This window comes from Magnolia sinica, chromosome 9 (assembly GCF_029962835.1).
Source record: "Magnolia sinica isolate HGM2019 chromosome 9, MsV1, whole genome shotgun sequence".
Lineage (NCBI taxonomy): Eukaryota > Viridiplantae > Streptophyta > Magnoliopsida > Magnoliales > Magnoliaceae > Magnolia > Magnolia sinica.
This window is the reverse complement of record NC_080581.1, coordinates 83,587,329-83,603,392: the sequence shown is the minus strand read 5'-3', so window position 1 is coordinate 83,603,392 and position 16,064 is coordinate 83,587,329. Positions and strand designations below refer to the sequence as shown.

General features: G+C 39.1%; 1 protein-coding gene across 6 annotated transcripts; it reads left to right on the top strand.

Moving 5' to 3' along the window:
* Positions 1-5,235: 5,235 nt before the first annotated feature.
* Positions 5,236-15,492, top strand: LOC131255891 (G-box-binding factor 4-like). Of its 6 annotated transcripts, none has more exons than XM_058256814.1 (4): positions 5,236-5,422; positions 6,254-6,788; positions 9,639-9,713; positions 14,019-15,492. In XM_058256814.1, the coding sequence occupies exons 2-4, from the start codon at positions 6,318-6,320 to the stop codon at positions 14,202-14,204; spliced, it is 732 nt and encodes a 243-aa protein (XP_058112797.1). In that variant the 5' UTR covers positions 5,236-5,422; positions 6,254-6,317; the 3' UTR covers positions 14,205-15,492. The 6 variants fall into 6 exon arrangements, with proteins under 6 accessions (XP_058112797.1, XP_058112792.1, XP_058112795.1 ...); XM_058256809.1 differs by having other exon boundaries at positions 5,236-5,456; XM_058256812.1 differs by having other exon boundaries at positions 5,236-5,557.
* The last annotated feature ends 572 nt before the right edge of the window (positions 15,493-16,064 follow it).

Genomic DNA, 16,064 nt, shown 5'->3' with positions numbered 1-16,064 from the left:
TTGATCCAAAAATTTTATAGCCCTGTTTAAGTTTGTAACGGTGGTCGTTCAATCACCACTGTTTCATATAGTGGGCAGATGAATGTACGGAGTGGACAGAACGCGTACATCATAGTGGGCCCACACAGCACCGTCCAGCAGCGAGTCGCTACTGAGAGCGACAGTAGGCAAACCGCGCCGGTGGTTCATATGATCACGCTAACTCCGAGTACACGATGTGCGCACCCAGAGCTTTCCTCTAAGCCTATAGCAGTTGAAAATGCTCGGCGACTGATTCGCAGCTCATTTAATGCATGAACTTAAAAAAATAACGCAGATTATAAGCACAAGAGGACCACTTTTTTTTTTTTTTGTTTTGTTAGCTTGTTAGTAAACCCCACCGTCACTTCACACATTCACTGTTGGCCACCCCTATAAGGAATCGATGCCAAGACCTCAGTGTTGAAACTAGGTATCATTCACTCAGTCTACCACTTGAGCCCAATAGGACCACACCACTTGAAATATTGGTGATTAAACACCCGTAACTAAAATTTGTTTGGCCATAAAAGCTTTGGATTAAGCTGGTATTTGTGTTTTCCCTTAATCCAATCTACATGACCTTGTGAAAGTTTTGATGGCAACTAAACATCACGGTGGCTCTAGGACTGTTTCAATGGTAAGTGACATTACAACAGCAGCTGCTTCCTTTGGCGAGCTTTAATTGTCTTATTTTTTGTTCATAACCTACAATGATATGAAACAATGGATGAATAAAGTGGATAGAACCCATATATCATGGTGGGCCTCACATGGCCTTTCCCTATGCAGAATTTTGTCTAAGTTGGGTAGGACACAATAAGCTTCCTCACACCTTCTAACAGGTCCAAAAGAGAGGATATTAATTAAAATAGTCTTAAGTTATGACGTCATAAAGTCATTGACCTATGAATTTGATGTCATTATTAATTTAGCCATTGGGCACTATTCCGCATTTTGCAGGATGAAAATGCTCCTTTGCTGGTCGTCTCTCATGCGTCGGCAGCATGTTGCAAAAGTCGATAGAGCCTCATGAGAATGGAGTAGTAGGCCCTACTAAATCAACAATCAAGGCCACCCTTCAGCCAATCTAATACGTTTACTTTAATATGGCATTCGTGAACACAAAGTACAATCATTAGAAAAAAATTAGAGATGTTTGCTGCCTATAATTGCATGAGCGTTATGCGATAATTCCAAACTGTTTTTACCGATGTGGTTCACCCATCATGAGTTCTGTACTCAAACTTCATCCTATGTCATGAAATTAAAACTCATTTCACATGGAAGGCTTGAATTTTAATTAAGAATGTGTATATAATTTTAAAGGAGGATTTGGAATATGCATTTAAACGTATCTGAAGGACCAACCTTCACATGGACGCCATGAAATTGACCATGTTGATGTGAGTAGAGAATTTAGTTGTTGGATCGCTCAGGAAGATTACATGTATAGATGAATATATAAATTTTATAAATGATAAAGATGCATTCGATAAGTCCCTTAAAGAGGTTGTAAGGTACAAGATGCTAAAGGAAGAAGCAAATAATATAATTAAGTAATAGTTTTCAAACATGTACAACTTATGTGGATGCATATTTACCCTATAGGTAAATCATTTTTCCTATGAGATTTTCGTATTCATTACCACTATATCCTACTTGAAATTTTGTGATTCCTTCATTTAACAAGTTTGGGCATATAGGGTTTTACCCGAATCATTCGGCCCAAAGGGCTATGCTGTCATACATAGTTTTATTAGAATTCTATATTTTTTGAATTGGACTATGACCAGGGTGGCAAAATACCAGGGTACATCAAAAGTATTTAATTAAGAATGTGCATGTAAGTTATAATATTAGTAACTTGTTTATTTATTTTGTAATACCAAGATTAGTATTTTTAACATTACATGCATGTTGTTACAACTCAGGATTAGATGCGATCTCATCCCCACAACAAATGAGGAAAATACTATCATTGTTGTCCAAGTTCATAAAGTTTTGAAGAGGATGAAAGAGGGGAGTAGTGTGAAGAAGGAGAAGGAGAAGGAGAAGGAGAAGGAGAAGAAGAAGAAGAAGAATGAGGGGGTGAATACTAAACAAGATAGTGGGAGGAGAGCGTAGAGCAATACAGTGGTAGGAAAGAGACGATCGAGGGTCCTGTTGGAATGGAGGCTATGATGGAAGATTGATCGCCAGCCAGAAGAGATTGTCGAAAAGGATAGGACAATATGCAACAAAATTGGATAAAGTGAAAATGGATAATAAGATACTTCACGGAGAAATGAACGTCTATGGGCCATTATGGAGTAGAATGAGGTATTTAAATGTCCAAGTGCTATAATGTACAAATGTACTTTATTACGAAGTATTTTATGCATATGATACTCTTGCAGGGTGCGCATCCCATGTAACCAATGGCTGAGGCAGCCTCACGATTTAATGAGTCGATGACATGCTCCACGTCATCAGATCAGGCCGAGGACTCTGCTCATGTACGAGTCAGGGACTGGCTTTGTATCATCATGTTAGGTGATGGTCTTTGCTCATAACCAGGACGAGTCAAGAACCCATTCCCATGTGATCAGATCAGGTGGGAGATTACAACTTGACTCTTAAAACCTTTAAAATAGCATTTAAAAAAAAAATACTAAATATAATAATTTTTAACATAAAATTTTAATTTAACACCTAAAGCAATTAAATTTTGAGAAGTTATTTAGGGGCTAATAAACCTTAAGTTATTAAAAAAAAAAGATGTTAACCTAATCAATACCTTTTCATAAGTTGTGTGCGAAATGCATAAACAATCTTAAAATTATAGTAATTAAAAGTTACAGCATGCGTTTAGGCTACCTTTGCCGTAGTTGTAGCCTTTGGGCTTTGATACATTCCAATCCTAACCTAGCCATTGGTGAGGTCATCCACTATTTATGCTACATCAGCTCTTAGTAATCGGTGAAGTCATCCACCATATATTCTACATCAGCAAGGTTTATTGTCAACTTGACTAGCCGTGTTTTGACCTGAAGATGAGCTCCCGAGTAAAACAACGGTATTATTGTTTTATTCAATTTTTGGCCAAGAGGGCAGAAAGGGAAGAGGATTGGGTGATGACCCCAACACCATCTTGCTCGGTGGTGTTGGGCTTTGTAGGGTAACCATGATGTATGTGTTTTATCTGAGCCGTCCACCCAATTTTCTAATTCATTTTAGGACATGAGCCCAAAAATGAAGCAGTTCAGGAGCTTAAGTAACCACACAATAGGAAACTGTAGTGATTAAATACCCACCATGCATTAAAAACTTTGTGGGGCATAAAAGTTTTCCCTTCATTCAATTGTATTTTTTGACCTTATCAACGGTCTGGATGGCAAATAAAATTACTATATGCCTTTGGAAGATTTCATTGGTGGGTGTCATATATTATTTTTACTATATTCAGCTGTGTGGTCCACTTAAGCTTCATATCTGCTTCATTTTTTTGGAATTGTTTTAGGTCATATCTTAAAAATAACAACTGCCAGAAGGGATCGACCATATGGAAATGGAAACGGATTGGCTATACCCCTGCCACCAGCCAATGGCTGGTGGTCAGTGCTCTGTAAGCTCCATCATGATGTAAGTATTTCATCCATGCCGTCCATCTATTTTTCCAGATCATTTTATGATATGAGAATAAAAATGAGATATGTCCTGGTTTCAAATGGACCACATTACAGGAAACAGTGTTGAATGAGCGTTGATCATTAAAAACCTTTTGGGGGCATAAAAGTTTTGGATCAAGCTGATATTTGTTTTTTCCCTTCATCTGGGCCTGTATGACCTAATAAACAGATTGGATGTCAAATAAACAGTACATTGGGCCTTAGGAGGATTTTAATGGTGGATATCCGATCACTATTGTTTTCCTGTGGTGTGATCCACCCGAGATTTATATCCCTCTCAGTCTTTGTATAAACCCCTAAAATGATCCGTAAAAATGGATGAATGGAATGGATGAAACACATACATCATGGTGGGCCCACAGAGCACCGACCACCAGCCACGGGGCTGGTGGCTAGTAGCCAATCCGTTTCCGAAATGGAAATAAAACACAAACATCACGGTGGGCCCCACAGTGCCCGAAGTGGTGTTAGGGTCACCACCCAATCCGCTTCCACACGGGGTCCAAAAATTGCACACGTGTCACACCAATAAAAAAGGACTACACTTTCATCATGGTTTACCACCGACTTAAAAATATGTTGAATTATCAACCGTACACAGCATAGTTCTACAAATATCCAAACCGCTTAGACCATTCTAGATGGAGGATGAACCAAAAACTACACCGAGGAAACAATAGTAACCATCTAATCGAGCCATTGAAAATTTTATACTTAATCGTACACTTGTAGCTATAAATTGGATGGCAAGGATTACTTGATCAGTGCGATTTTGGAGATGTGATTCATCAATTCCCCACAATATGTATGGCCCGGATAAACGTACATCAGTGCAACATGTGAGGAGGACATAATAGCCATAGATTGGATGGTTAGGATTGCTTGATCAGTGCATTTCTGATGATGTGATTCATCACCATATTACCCACAATATGGACGGTCTGGATGGACTTACATGAGTGCTACCTGTAATGAGGACATGATACCCATAAATTGGCTGGATAGAATTGCTTGATCAGTGCCATTTTAGACGTGATTCATCAACCATGTTCCCCACAATATTGGTCTCGATAGATAGCCATGATTTGAATGGTTAGGATTGTTCGATGAGTGGGATTTTAGAGAGATGATTTATCAACCATGATCCCCACAATGGATGATCTGGATTGATGCACATGAGTGTCACATGTGAGGACACGATAACCATAAATTGGATGGTTAGGATTGCTTGATCAGTGAGATTTTGGGGACTTGATTCATCAACCATGTTCCCCACAATGGATGGTCCGGATAGACCGTACATGAATGTTACATGTAAGGAGAACATCATAGCCATAATTTGGATGGTTAGGATTGCTTAATCGGAGCAATTTTAGAGATGTGATTCATCAAACATGTTCCTCACAATATGGATGGTCCGGATAGACGTACCGGAGTGCCAGACGTGGGGAGGATAGTCACCACCATTTAAAAAAATGGTGATGAACTAAGATTAGAGTGTAAGCCATGAAGAACAAGAGAGAGAGAGAGAGAGAGAGAGAGAGAGAGAGAGAGAGATTGTCTTTTCTCACAGCATTACCATTGATTTTTTGATTTTTCTGTTTCTCCTGAAAGCTTTGATGATTGAAACCTGTTTTTATCTTCTGCATGTCAGTTTTGAGGGCATCTCTGAGACATGCATGAATGCATGCAGGTCTCTCTCTCTCTTATCTTTTCCTGATTTAAAAGAAAAGGTACAGATGAATTCAATAAAGATGCTTGCATGTGGTGAGAATTCTACATTTGCTGGATATTTTCCTTCATGAATGTTCAACAAAACTTCAAATTCTTGCATTTTTGCTCTGCTTGCAGCTTGATCAGTGTCTGAGGTTTGAGATTTCTCTACTTTGTGATTATTTTGTGGATTCTAGCCAAAAATATGAGAAACCCACTTCAGACTTCCCATCTTATACTGTTGTAGATGATGTGGTTTTCCATTTCTTGTAGCATTTCATGGATTTCTAACAAATGCATGAGAAACCCACATCAGATTTTCCATCTTTTGATGTCTGTGATAGATATGTAACAGGAAGATATGAGGAACCCACATCAGATTTTCTTTATTATATTTTTTAGTGTTGTTTTAGACTGTCAGAATTTGAATTAGATGATTGCATGTTGTTAGATCATGGAAATTCCATGTCTATAGAATCCAATTAGATGTTGCATGTTGAAAAAAAAAGAAGAATCCTACCTTGTTTGAAATTCCTAACCAACTCATAGAAAAGTTCTCACAAAACCCAACATGGAATTTCCCTATTTTTTTATTTTTTATTTTGGTAAAGGAGCCCAAACACACATCCCTTAAGCTACTTTTAGTAGTTTTTTATTTTTTATTTTATTTTTACTATAGTGATATCCATAATTGAGGGAAAGGGTGTAATAGAGAAATTTTGTGCATGCACGAAAAAAGAGGGTGCAGATATCAGTTCCCTTCTCTAATGGGATGCTTGTATGGTGTAAAAATCTAGCTTGAATTCTATATGTTTCTTTCCATTTCTAACACATCTCTCATCTCATAACAGGCCTAATGACACACACCTCTCCTGTTTAAAATCTTCTCACAAATCCCTAAGAACAACCCACATCATGTATCCCACGTTCGCCTCATTTGAACAAGATCCAAAACCATTACAGTTCCGAATCCCGCCTTACAACATCAGCCTCCACACTCTTCAATTCCAACACCAGATTATGATTCCCAATCCTGTAAAGCCCGTGAATTATCTGGCAGCGGAAGCCAATTGTGAGGACTCTAATGGGCGGAAATGCGAGCGTCAAGACAGTGACCAGAACGAAGATTTTGCTGCGGAAGATGGGCCAGAGCAGTATGGGTTGCATGGAGGTGATGAGGATGGTATTGAGAATATGGGAATTGGGTTTGTTTCGCAATACCCACAGCAGATGATGGATGGCTTTGGTGTGGATGTTTCGAGTGGCGGAGAGTATCGGAAGGAGGGGTCAGAGAATGCAATGGGAGCTGTGACAGCAGCTGAGAGGAGGCATAGGAGGATGATCAAGAACAGGGAATCAGCTGCCAGATCTAGAGCAAGGAAACAGGTGAGAGGCTATGATCCATGGCCCACTGATGTGTATGGTATCAGGTGGTCTTTTTTTTTTTTTTAAAAAAAATAATTATTTTTTAATTTTTTTTAAAAAATAATTGGGGTCCATGGTTTGGTGTTTGGACCATTGATCTGATGGATTCTGCTTTGAATAGACAATTACACAAAAAATTTGACTAGATCATCAGATGCTATGCATCTAATCATCGGCCTTTCTTTGTTGATTGTGGACCATTGCTGAATCTTTCCATTAACTGTCTGACTGCAGCAATTGTTGTTGGCTTTAAATGTTCCATGGGCAAGATTTTTGTGACATTGTTCATGCATGGCACACATAATTAAAGGTCTAGATCATTGAAGAGTGGAGCCCACTAGTGGGTAATATACATTGGGCCCAAGATTACATAATTCCTCTTTCTTGCTCTGTTTGTGTGTGTGTGTGTCCATATATATATATATATATATATATATATATCTTTGTTAGTTTGAAGGGTTGGTTTCTTTGGTTATTCTACAAGGGTTGTGCGTTGGGTCCAATGCGGTGTATGTTTGGCATCAAACCATCCTAGCAGGGTACCCCACCATGAAAGTCGGAAGAGCCAAAAATCAGGCTGATCCTACCATCATGTGGGTCAATACCCGAATTTGTAGTTTTTTTGTTTCCGCACATTGTTCTTTTATGGTCCATCACTTGGGGCATCCTATTATCATGGTTCATGATGGACACAACGTGGTGGGGCCCACATAGGTGATAGTGCATAAGCTGGTGAATAAGCAGGGGAATATCTTTTACATACAGGCAAATAACATTTTACATGCAGGTGAATAGACAGTAGAATAAGCCTTTTCTGTAGGACTAGGAACTGGCCACAACTCTGTTTGTTAGAACTGAACAATACTAGAGATGGTAGCTTGCCTATCTCTAGCATCTCCACTGTACATGTGGCAATTACCTATGGTGATCAGAGAAATTGATGGGCCTACAATCTTGGGCCCAAAAGTTTTTGGCCATTGGGCAACAACTGTACATAGCAATTTTATAAGGTGATCAGAACCATTGATTGGGGTGAGCAGCCACATCCATAGTCTCTAGACCAAAGATTGTGGTAGTTGGGTAATCCTAACTCCAATGGAATCCAAACGTTGCTCATTTTCTGCTCCACTTTTTAAAACCATCCATTTGCACCCTATTCATAAGCTCACTCAGTTCCGTGCTCCATTTTTTGGGGCTGTGATGAGCTCACTCAGTTCCATGCTCTGTTTTTTGGAGGCCTTTTGCTACTCGAAGACAGCACGTAGTTCTAAAACTTGGTGACTCAAATCGAAACTGGCTGTATTGTCCTGTAAACGTGGATTGTAGGACTCACCCTCGACTTGAATGACTTGACACCAACCTTGATGACTTAGACTGAGTCACTTGGTTGAACCCAAGACCTCTAAGTAAGAGGTGCATGTCTCTAGCCAAGGCATTACAGGCTACAACATTTTCTTTTTGTAATTTTATATATTTTAACTATTTTTAAACATTTATACTAATCTAAATTTATTTAATTAAATTATTAAATAACAAGTCAACTTAAGTGAAGACTCATCTGATTCATTGAGTTGACTCTGTGGACCTCCTCTGATTGGATGGTTAGCTTGTTCAAATGATGTATTTTTGCTTAGCAAGGATCTATAATGGTTAGTACTTGATGAATTGTCCAGATTTGTTCATGGGATTAGACCATGGTTCAAAAACCTAAAAACTTGACTCGTCTTGAGCGTCTATAGGGTTGGGTCGATGCAAAGAGTAAATCAAGTCTTCACTCGACTCGACTCAATGTTTTAATAATTAAATTAACTATATTTAAATATTTATGAATATTTAAAGAGATGCTCTCACAAACAGCTAGTTGTACATCCAACTAGTTCTCATATGGGGCCTAGCATAGTGTTTGTATGAAATCTCTCTAGTCCAGTATGGTCATCCCACCATGAAAATGGGACAGCCCCAAAATCAGGTTGATCCAATTCCATTACATGTAGACCTTGCTAAACAGGTTGGATGTTATGCAAACACCACAGCGGACCCTACACGCAACTAGTTGAAACTAGTTGTGTGTGAGAATTTCTCATTAAAATTAGTCCTAGATATGTAAAGGACATATAAAATAAGCGAGATTAAGCAGATAGACAGTCGGATATTATGGTGGTTAAAGGCGTTTGCTTCACTGGTGGAGGTTGTGAGTTTGAAACACACTGCTCAATTTAGCTTTCATTAGCCATTAAATTGAGTGACTAGAGCCGAAGTCTCTGCAAGTTGTCTCGATTCAACCGAGTCAATATGTCGATTCGACGAGTCTCATCGAAATCTTGTTGCACTGAATTTTAGAACTATGGATTAGAGTGGAAGATAACCAAAGGATGGAAACTTTTTTTTTTCAACACACTAAGTGATCGTAGTTTACTAACATGCATTTCACTTTAGTACATCTTTTCTCCTTGTAAACATGAGGAAGGATCTGGTGTATAATTTTGTGTGGCCCCTACTTACTCAGATCTGGTTTATAGCTATGTGGGGCCCGCTACTTGCCCAGTGAATGGACCTGCGTGCTTGCGTTGGGCCCCTATTAGACCATGTACATGGTAAGGAGAGAACACATTGATTCTTCATTTTATGTGGAAGGGCATTGCCATTTGCACCCTCCTTTTGATAGGTACCCCCTTTCTTTTCTACTTTCATCAATACAACAATGCAAAGTGGTACTATTGTATTACAGAAAGTATCTATGAAATATGGCTGGTGTAGATATCAATTTGCTTTGTAGAGTTACTCACGTTTTGCTTGTCCCATTCTTTGTAGGCTTACACTTCACAGCTTGAGATTGAAGTTGGGGAGCTTAAAATGGAAAATGCCTTGCTCAAGAAAAGAAGAAAGGTATGTTGTTGTCTATTTAACTAAGGATATTCTTAATCATATGTTTCAGGGAAAGATTGTGTGTCTCACTGCCCAATAATGGTGGGTAGGGATATAAAATGCATTTCAAAACACATTTGAATATTCACATTTTGCAAAGTTATCTAGATTCCTGCAAGCCATATTTTAATGGAGGAAGATATTGTGCACCACTGACTCTTGGAGTGCACTCTATACATGGAACTCGTGCTCTTAACTTTTCACGGAAGATGTGCCCAGCTATTAGTCTCCAAGAAAAATTAACTTAATTACTCATTAAAAAGAAACAACAAAATGGAGACAATGGTAAATATTACCAAAAAGTTCAGGGAGATTACCACATGATACTCTAGATGCTCCCACACAAATCCACCATACATGTATTATACATTTACATGCACAAACTGCACTATGGAGATGCAGTTTGTGCATGTATGGTTTGTAAGATTTTTTTTTTTCCATTTAGTGAGCAGTCATAACTCAACAAACCCAATCGAATCCAGTTCTTGAATTGTAGGCAATAAGCATACGGGTGGGGTCTACTTATGAGATGTTCGTATCCTACATGATATGGTCTGGTACACCATTCATTTTATCATGTGGTGTAATTTAAGAAATTTTGGACTTTGTAAAAGTGTGGAGACTTGGGGTCCAAGGACTCTTCATAGGTTTAGGGTTCTTAAGCGTCCTTTATATATAGAAATCCTAGTCTCCAAATCAGCAACATTCCAACTCTTAACGGCTCCAATTACCAAGATTGGAAAGATAGTGGAGATTGTTCTACAATGCATGGACTTAACTCTAGCGTAGCAGGAGGACAAACCCATCAAACTTGTAGATTCTAGTAAGGTTATTGAGGTGGCCAATTGTGAGAAATGGGACCATTCTAGTAGTCCATGTCCCATGATAATGAAACTTTCCATCCCTACCTCCATTTGAGCTTCAATACCTTTGATACAGATTGCAAAAGACTTCCTAGCTAAAATAGTTAACCAATTTACTAAATCAGATAAGACGGAGGCAAGCATGCTCTTGAGCAGGCTCATCTCCTTAAAATACAATGATCATGTGCCAATAGAAAAGTTTTATGACCATGGGTTCAAAGCATCTGGCATGCAAATTCAGGAAGTCTAATGAGGTGATTTCTTCATTAGCACATCCACTAGATCGGTATACCTAAAAAATACAGCAAACTGCACTGCTCCTGGAAAACACAGAACAGAGCACCCGTGGGTGATGTCAAACTGATCATTGGGGCAATGAATGAAGATCTGCAGCCACTCTGTTCAAACTACTTGAGTTTTAGCATACCCTGATGAACATATCCCTTTCGAAGCAATGGATGGTGATGAACAGCCAGGAATACCTGCTCACCAAGAAAACAGGCCACAGAGAAAATCAAGAAGGCACTGCTGGGACTCTGAAATTCTGCTTGAAGTCACATGACAATGGGCCTCCACTAGCAGCCCAGCCAACCTCATATTTAGACTACTCTAATTGCCTCAACAGCAAGAAGCCTATTTAACATCACATTCCCTTGATGACCAAGAGAGCAGTACTGAAGAAAGTTTTCAGAGATAACTCATTCAACCATGGTGGAAATTTCATCACCTGTTAAGAAGAACTGAATTAGGCAATGTGACTATGGAATTTCATTTCAACACCTCGGTTTATGTTATTATATTCTAAGGTCAATATGACAATTCAACTGCATTATTCCTTTCCGAGAATGGTGTTAGGGTAAGTCTAAGTATATATATACTGTATATTCCTTGTTGTGAATGAGAGGGAACATAATCATCTAGTACCTGTAGCGAATATCAACATAAATTCATTAATTGTGGATCCTGATAAAGAAGGGCTTACCTCCTAAGTCATTTAGGGAGCTTGTGACATATATTGGAGTGGATCTCTTATGATATCATGGATTAGTGAGAGTATGGTCAATTCATACAAACGCTTGTAGTGATCGCATTCAGTATATACTGATGATTATGTTATAGAGCCTAATTTCTGCTTCTCAATTTATGTGTACACATGTTTCTATGTGTAATCAAAATAATAGAGAAGACAAGTCTATTTTGAAATAGGCATGCATGATCGAATTTGACATGTAGCTTTCATACCAGACTATCACACTTCAGGTTTATATCATTGGAATGATAGTATTGTTGTACCATGACTGTTCCCACTTCAATAAATGCATTCAATATGAGAAAATTGAATAAAAAGTATATTTCCAAAATCAATTTTAAAACTAAAGCGTAGATCTATGTGGCTCAAGAGGAGAATGTAAGACTATTGTCTGTTTAGTGGGCCATCATAGATCAATGATATGATTAAAATAGATTGATTCAAGTTGTTGGATCTTAACTAATGAGTGTGTAAATGAGCCCCACTTATGATTTTATCATATCCTACATAATATGGGCTGATAGACACTCATGTGGTGGGGTCTTAGCAAGTGTAGGCATTCTAGAAGCATGGAGACTTGAGGGCTAAGGAACCTTGATGGGCTAAATGTTCTTAAGAGTCCCCTGTATATAGAAGTGTTGGTCCCCAAGCATCTCTTATGTCTTCCACTTCTTCCCTATCTTGAAAGTGATGTAAAGCGAGAGAAGGCGAGCAAGAACAAGACTCCGAGCCTCCTCAAGATTCAACAACGACCCAAAGTCTCCTGGTACGCATTTAGTTTATTAAACTCCATGGTATTGATGCAAAGATATCGTTGGTTTACATGGTCCAACTCTCTGCCCAATTATGACATCAACCACAAAATGGATGTTTCGAATCATTTGATGGATATAATTTTCAGCTTACTTTCTATCCACAATGAGCACAAGATGTGGACAGTCTGGATGCAGATATGCAAATTTATGGTTGATGAGTTTCACAATTTGGTTATTTGTGAAGTGCCTAATGGAAGATTATAATAATGCCCTTGAAGGAAGTTAGAGAATAGAAATGCATACATCACAAATAAAAAAGAAAGCAAGAAAATCCACAGACAATCCTCATTTGTATCCTTTTGATGCGCGTATATCCCAGCAACTCTAGAAGCAACGTAGTACCATTTTGGATTGTGGTACATGCTTGAGATCCAAACCATCTATCAGTTTCTCTACAAGCCATCGCATATGCTACTGTGCATATGCGTGCAAGAATCCAAACCTTCCATCAAGTAGGCCCTGTGTGTATATTCCCTCGTGAAAAGATCAAGCTCTAGTTTTCATGTGGGCTACGCAAAGTGTACCTAACAAATGGATCACCTAAGAAACTTGGCCGAGTATCTTTCTTTCTAGCCATTCATTTGTTTCATAGGCTAGTGTACCTGATGGTGGTACATGCCTATTTTGGTGACAGGGCATCTACACAAGCAAGCCCACTTGATGGGGGATTTCTTGTTTGGCACACACGCCAATTTGACAGATGTGGCAGCTTGTAGAGGGGCTGTGAATATGCTTGTGGAATCAACAAGGTCTGTGTTACCCCATCAAAATTTTAATTTCATGTTTGTTAATCCAGAACCTGTGACATGGGCAATACGGTGTAAGCATGCATGATCTGATCTCTTCATTAGGTAGGATGGATTGTTTAGATGTTCAATCAATCCTACAGAACAGGCTGTGTCACTCTTCAATTGGTATATGGTGTATCCATTTCTACCCATTTGAATGTCTTGTACGTTGTCACTGACCTGAAGGAAACAGCTGGAGTTTTAGGCCAGAAGATCTATTCGTCATGGTCCACCTAATGGAAACCTCAGATCGAACACACATTCCACATTGGTACATATGCTTGCTTCTAGATTTGCAGGTATCTAAATGTTGGATCAATGGCCATGAGGCACTCTTGATCTTAGCATTTCTTGGTGGAGATCCCAGGTAATCCCCATGTCGGCTTGATAATTAAGCTTATGATTGGCTTGATTTTGTATTAATATTATTAATAACTTTATTTGTTTTTTGAATCTGTTTTTGAACCATTAAATCATGATTAAAAAGAGGATTAATGTTTCCTAAATGAGATGGCCATTGCAACTTGGGAGAGCTGATGATTGAACCATTATGTGGGTGCATTGGAGTCCATAAAAGGTTTTAACAACCTCATTGCAGTATGCAAGAGAAAACAAAAATCCAACTTATGATTAGGAAGAACACTCTCTCATTGTGGTCACCGGTTTCACAGCATTCCCCTCTTCATTTGGGCATGTTTTGCGGTTCTATCTTTGATTTTATGCTACATGCATGGGAGCTTAAAAATCTCTTATCACATTCTAAGTCTCAGGTAAGAGGTTTGTTAAACCTACATGCACATGCAGGGAGTCCTTTATGCACCACCTCGTGTGGTAATGTGGTACACATGTTTGAGATCCAAGGCATCCATCAGATGGGCCCGTGTGTAGACGCCCCTGCCAAAATTCAGGCAAGTAGATTCATCGAACATACCATGATGTTAGAAACAAAAGGATAGTTTAGAAAAGGTTTGGCTTTTCTTTTTCCTTTTTTCCATCCATTACTTCGTAAACTCTAGCAAAATGAATCAGCAGATGTGCCTGATTTTTAGTCATGGGCATCTGCCTGATGAGGACCCATCTGATGGATGGCTTGGATCTTGCACATGTGCCATTTTGGCACATGGGTGGCATGTAGATGGGCCCCCCTTGTGAATGCATGTGTTATATACAGGTAGCAAAACTATTCTAATCATGGTTTTTAGACTCAGTGACTTGGATTGACTTGTTTGTCGTCGAGTCGAATCCTGACTCACCCAATTAGTTGGGGTGGCCTTGTGATATCAAGTGGGATCAGGTAGTAGTGAAGCTGAGCCGACTCGAACGAGTTGTACCAGACTTGTCCGAGTCTTAAAACCATGCTTCTAACAATGCGATAACTCAGGTCTGTTTTGTTGTTTACATTTGGTTGCAGGCGCTTGAAGATATTGCAGCTGCAGCACCTGCACAACCTTATGAAGTCCCACAGAAGGCCCATTCGGCGTCATTCTGAGTCAGTTGACATACACCGTGCAATGGCGTATATTCCCTCTGTGAGAGTTGTCTTATAAGAATATAGGAATAAGATTTTACATGCTACGAATAGTGGATGAAATTAAGCACAAAATTTTAAATAATTAAAAAAAGAAAATAAAAGAAAAGATAAACGGGTTGTTATACAAAGAGGAGTGTTAATATGCAGGTGGGTGCATAAAAGTCCTATGCAGTTCCTTCCTTGTGGTAGAGCGGCTAACATGTATGGTGATCAGGACCTTTGTTCTGCATCCCATCATGTGGATTGGTCCAGCCCCGAAAAATGTGGAAGATTAGACTATGGTAACTATCCAACCAGTGATCTAAAGAAGGGATGGTTTGAGCAGCAGTCATTCTACCATCAGAAGTCAAAGCAACTGGATGTAGTTGTTCACTTGCTCTACTTTTCACCTATAATCTATGCACTGGGTGGCCCACCAGACTGGCTTTCTTGATCACCATACATGCTTGCCACATGTATGTGAGGAGGGTACTGCAAAGAACTTGTGTGCACCAGCTCGCATGCTAGCATTCCTCTTGTAGAAAGGAGAAAATGGGAAGTCCTTGCAGGGATCATATGCATAGTGAGAGCAGTTATATGTTTTCTAGTATGTGCATCCAAATGGGCTTTTATTATGGTGAAATGATCCAGTGCTCTCAGAGCACAGTAAATTATAGTCCTCCTAATTGCATTTAGACACTTGAATAGTCCAATCAACTGATCTGGCCACGCATTAGGTCCAGCCGTCCAGCAGACATTCATGGATTTCCACGTAAAATCCACACCCCCTTCAATTTTAACCATTGAAGAATAGCATATAACATGGTCTGTCCACATCATTTTTTGAAAGGCTAATTAACAATTTGAGCCGTTTATTTGTTGGGGCCTGTCATGGATTGCTTTTGGTTCTTAAGAATCACATCATTGTAGGATCCTATCTGATTAGCTATAAAATAAATAAATAAATAAGGCCAACTTATGGATGGATCTGATCATCCAATCAGTTGAATTTTCACACTAGTCTATTGAATGTATGTCAAACTTAATGGACAGTCCTGATTGATCACTTGGGAGTGCCCCATTGTTCCAATGCAGCTAGGAGCACTATCCTGTGAGCTTGTGAGAGCATCTGACCATTGCTTTTAAATAAACTATAACATCACCTGAGTCTATGAGGCTCACAGCATTGGTGGATCAAGTGCACTTGTGCACATTAAGACTAGCATGAGTCCCTTTCAGCTCTATTGAGGATCCAGACACCTAGAGAAGAATGGCCATAATTAGGGTTTCCTTCATGTTATTCTGC

Excerpts from the sequence above, each read along its gene's own strand:
- LOC131255891 (XM_058256808.1), top strand. The coding sequence starts at position 5,309 with ATGATTGAAACCTGTTTTTATCTTCTGCATGTCAGTTTTGAGGGCATC. Across the intron at positions 5,383-6,253 it reads ACATGCATGAATGCATGCAG|GCCTAATGACACACACCTCT; the intron begins GTCTCTCTCTCT and ends ATCTCATAACAG. Across the intron at positions 9,714-14,018 it reads TGCTCAAGAAAAGAAGAAAG|GTAAGAGGTTTGTTAAACCT; the intron begins GTATGTTGTTGT and ends TCTAAGTCTCAG.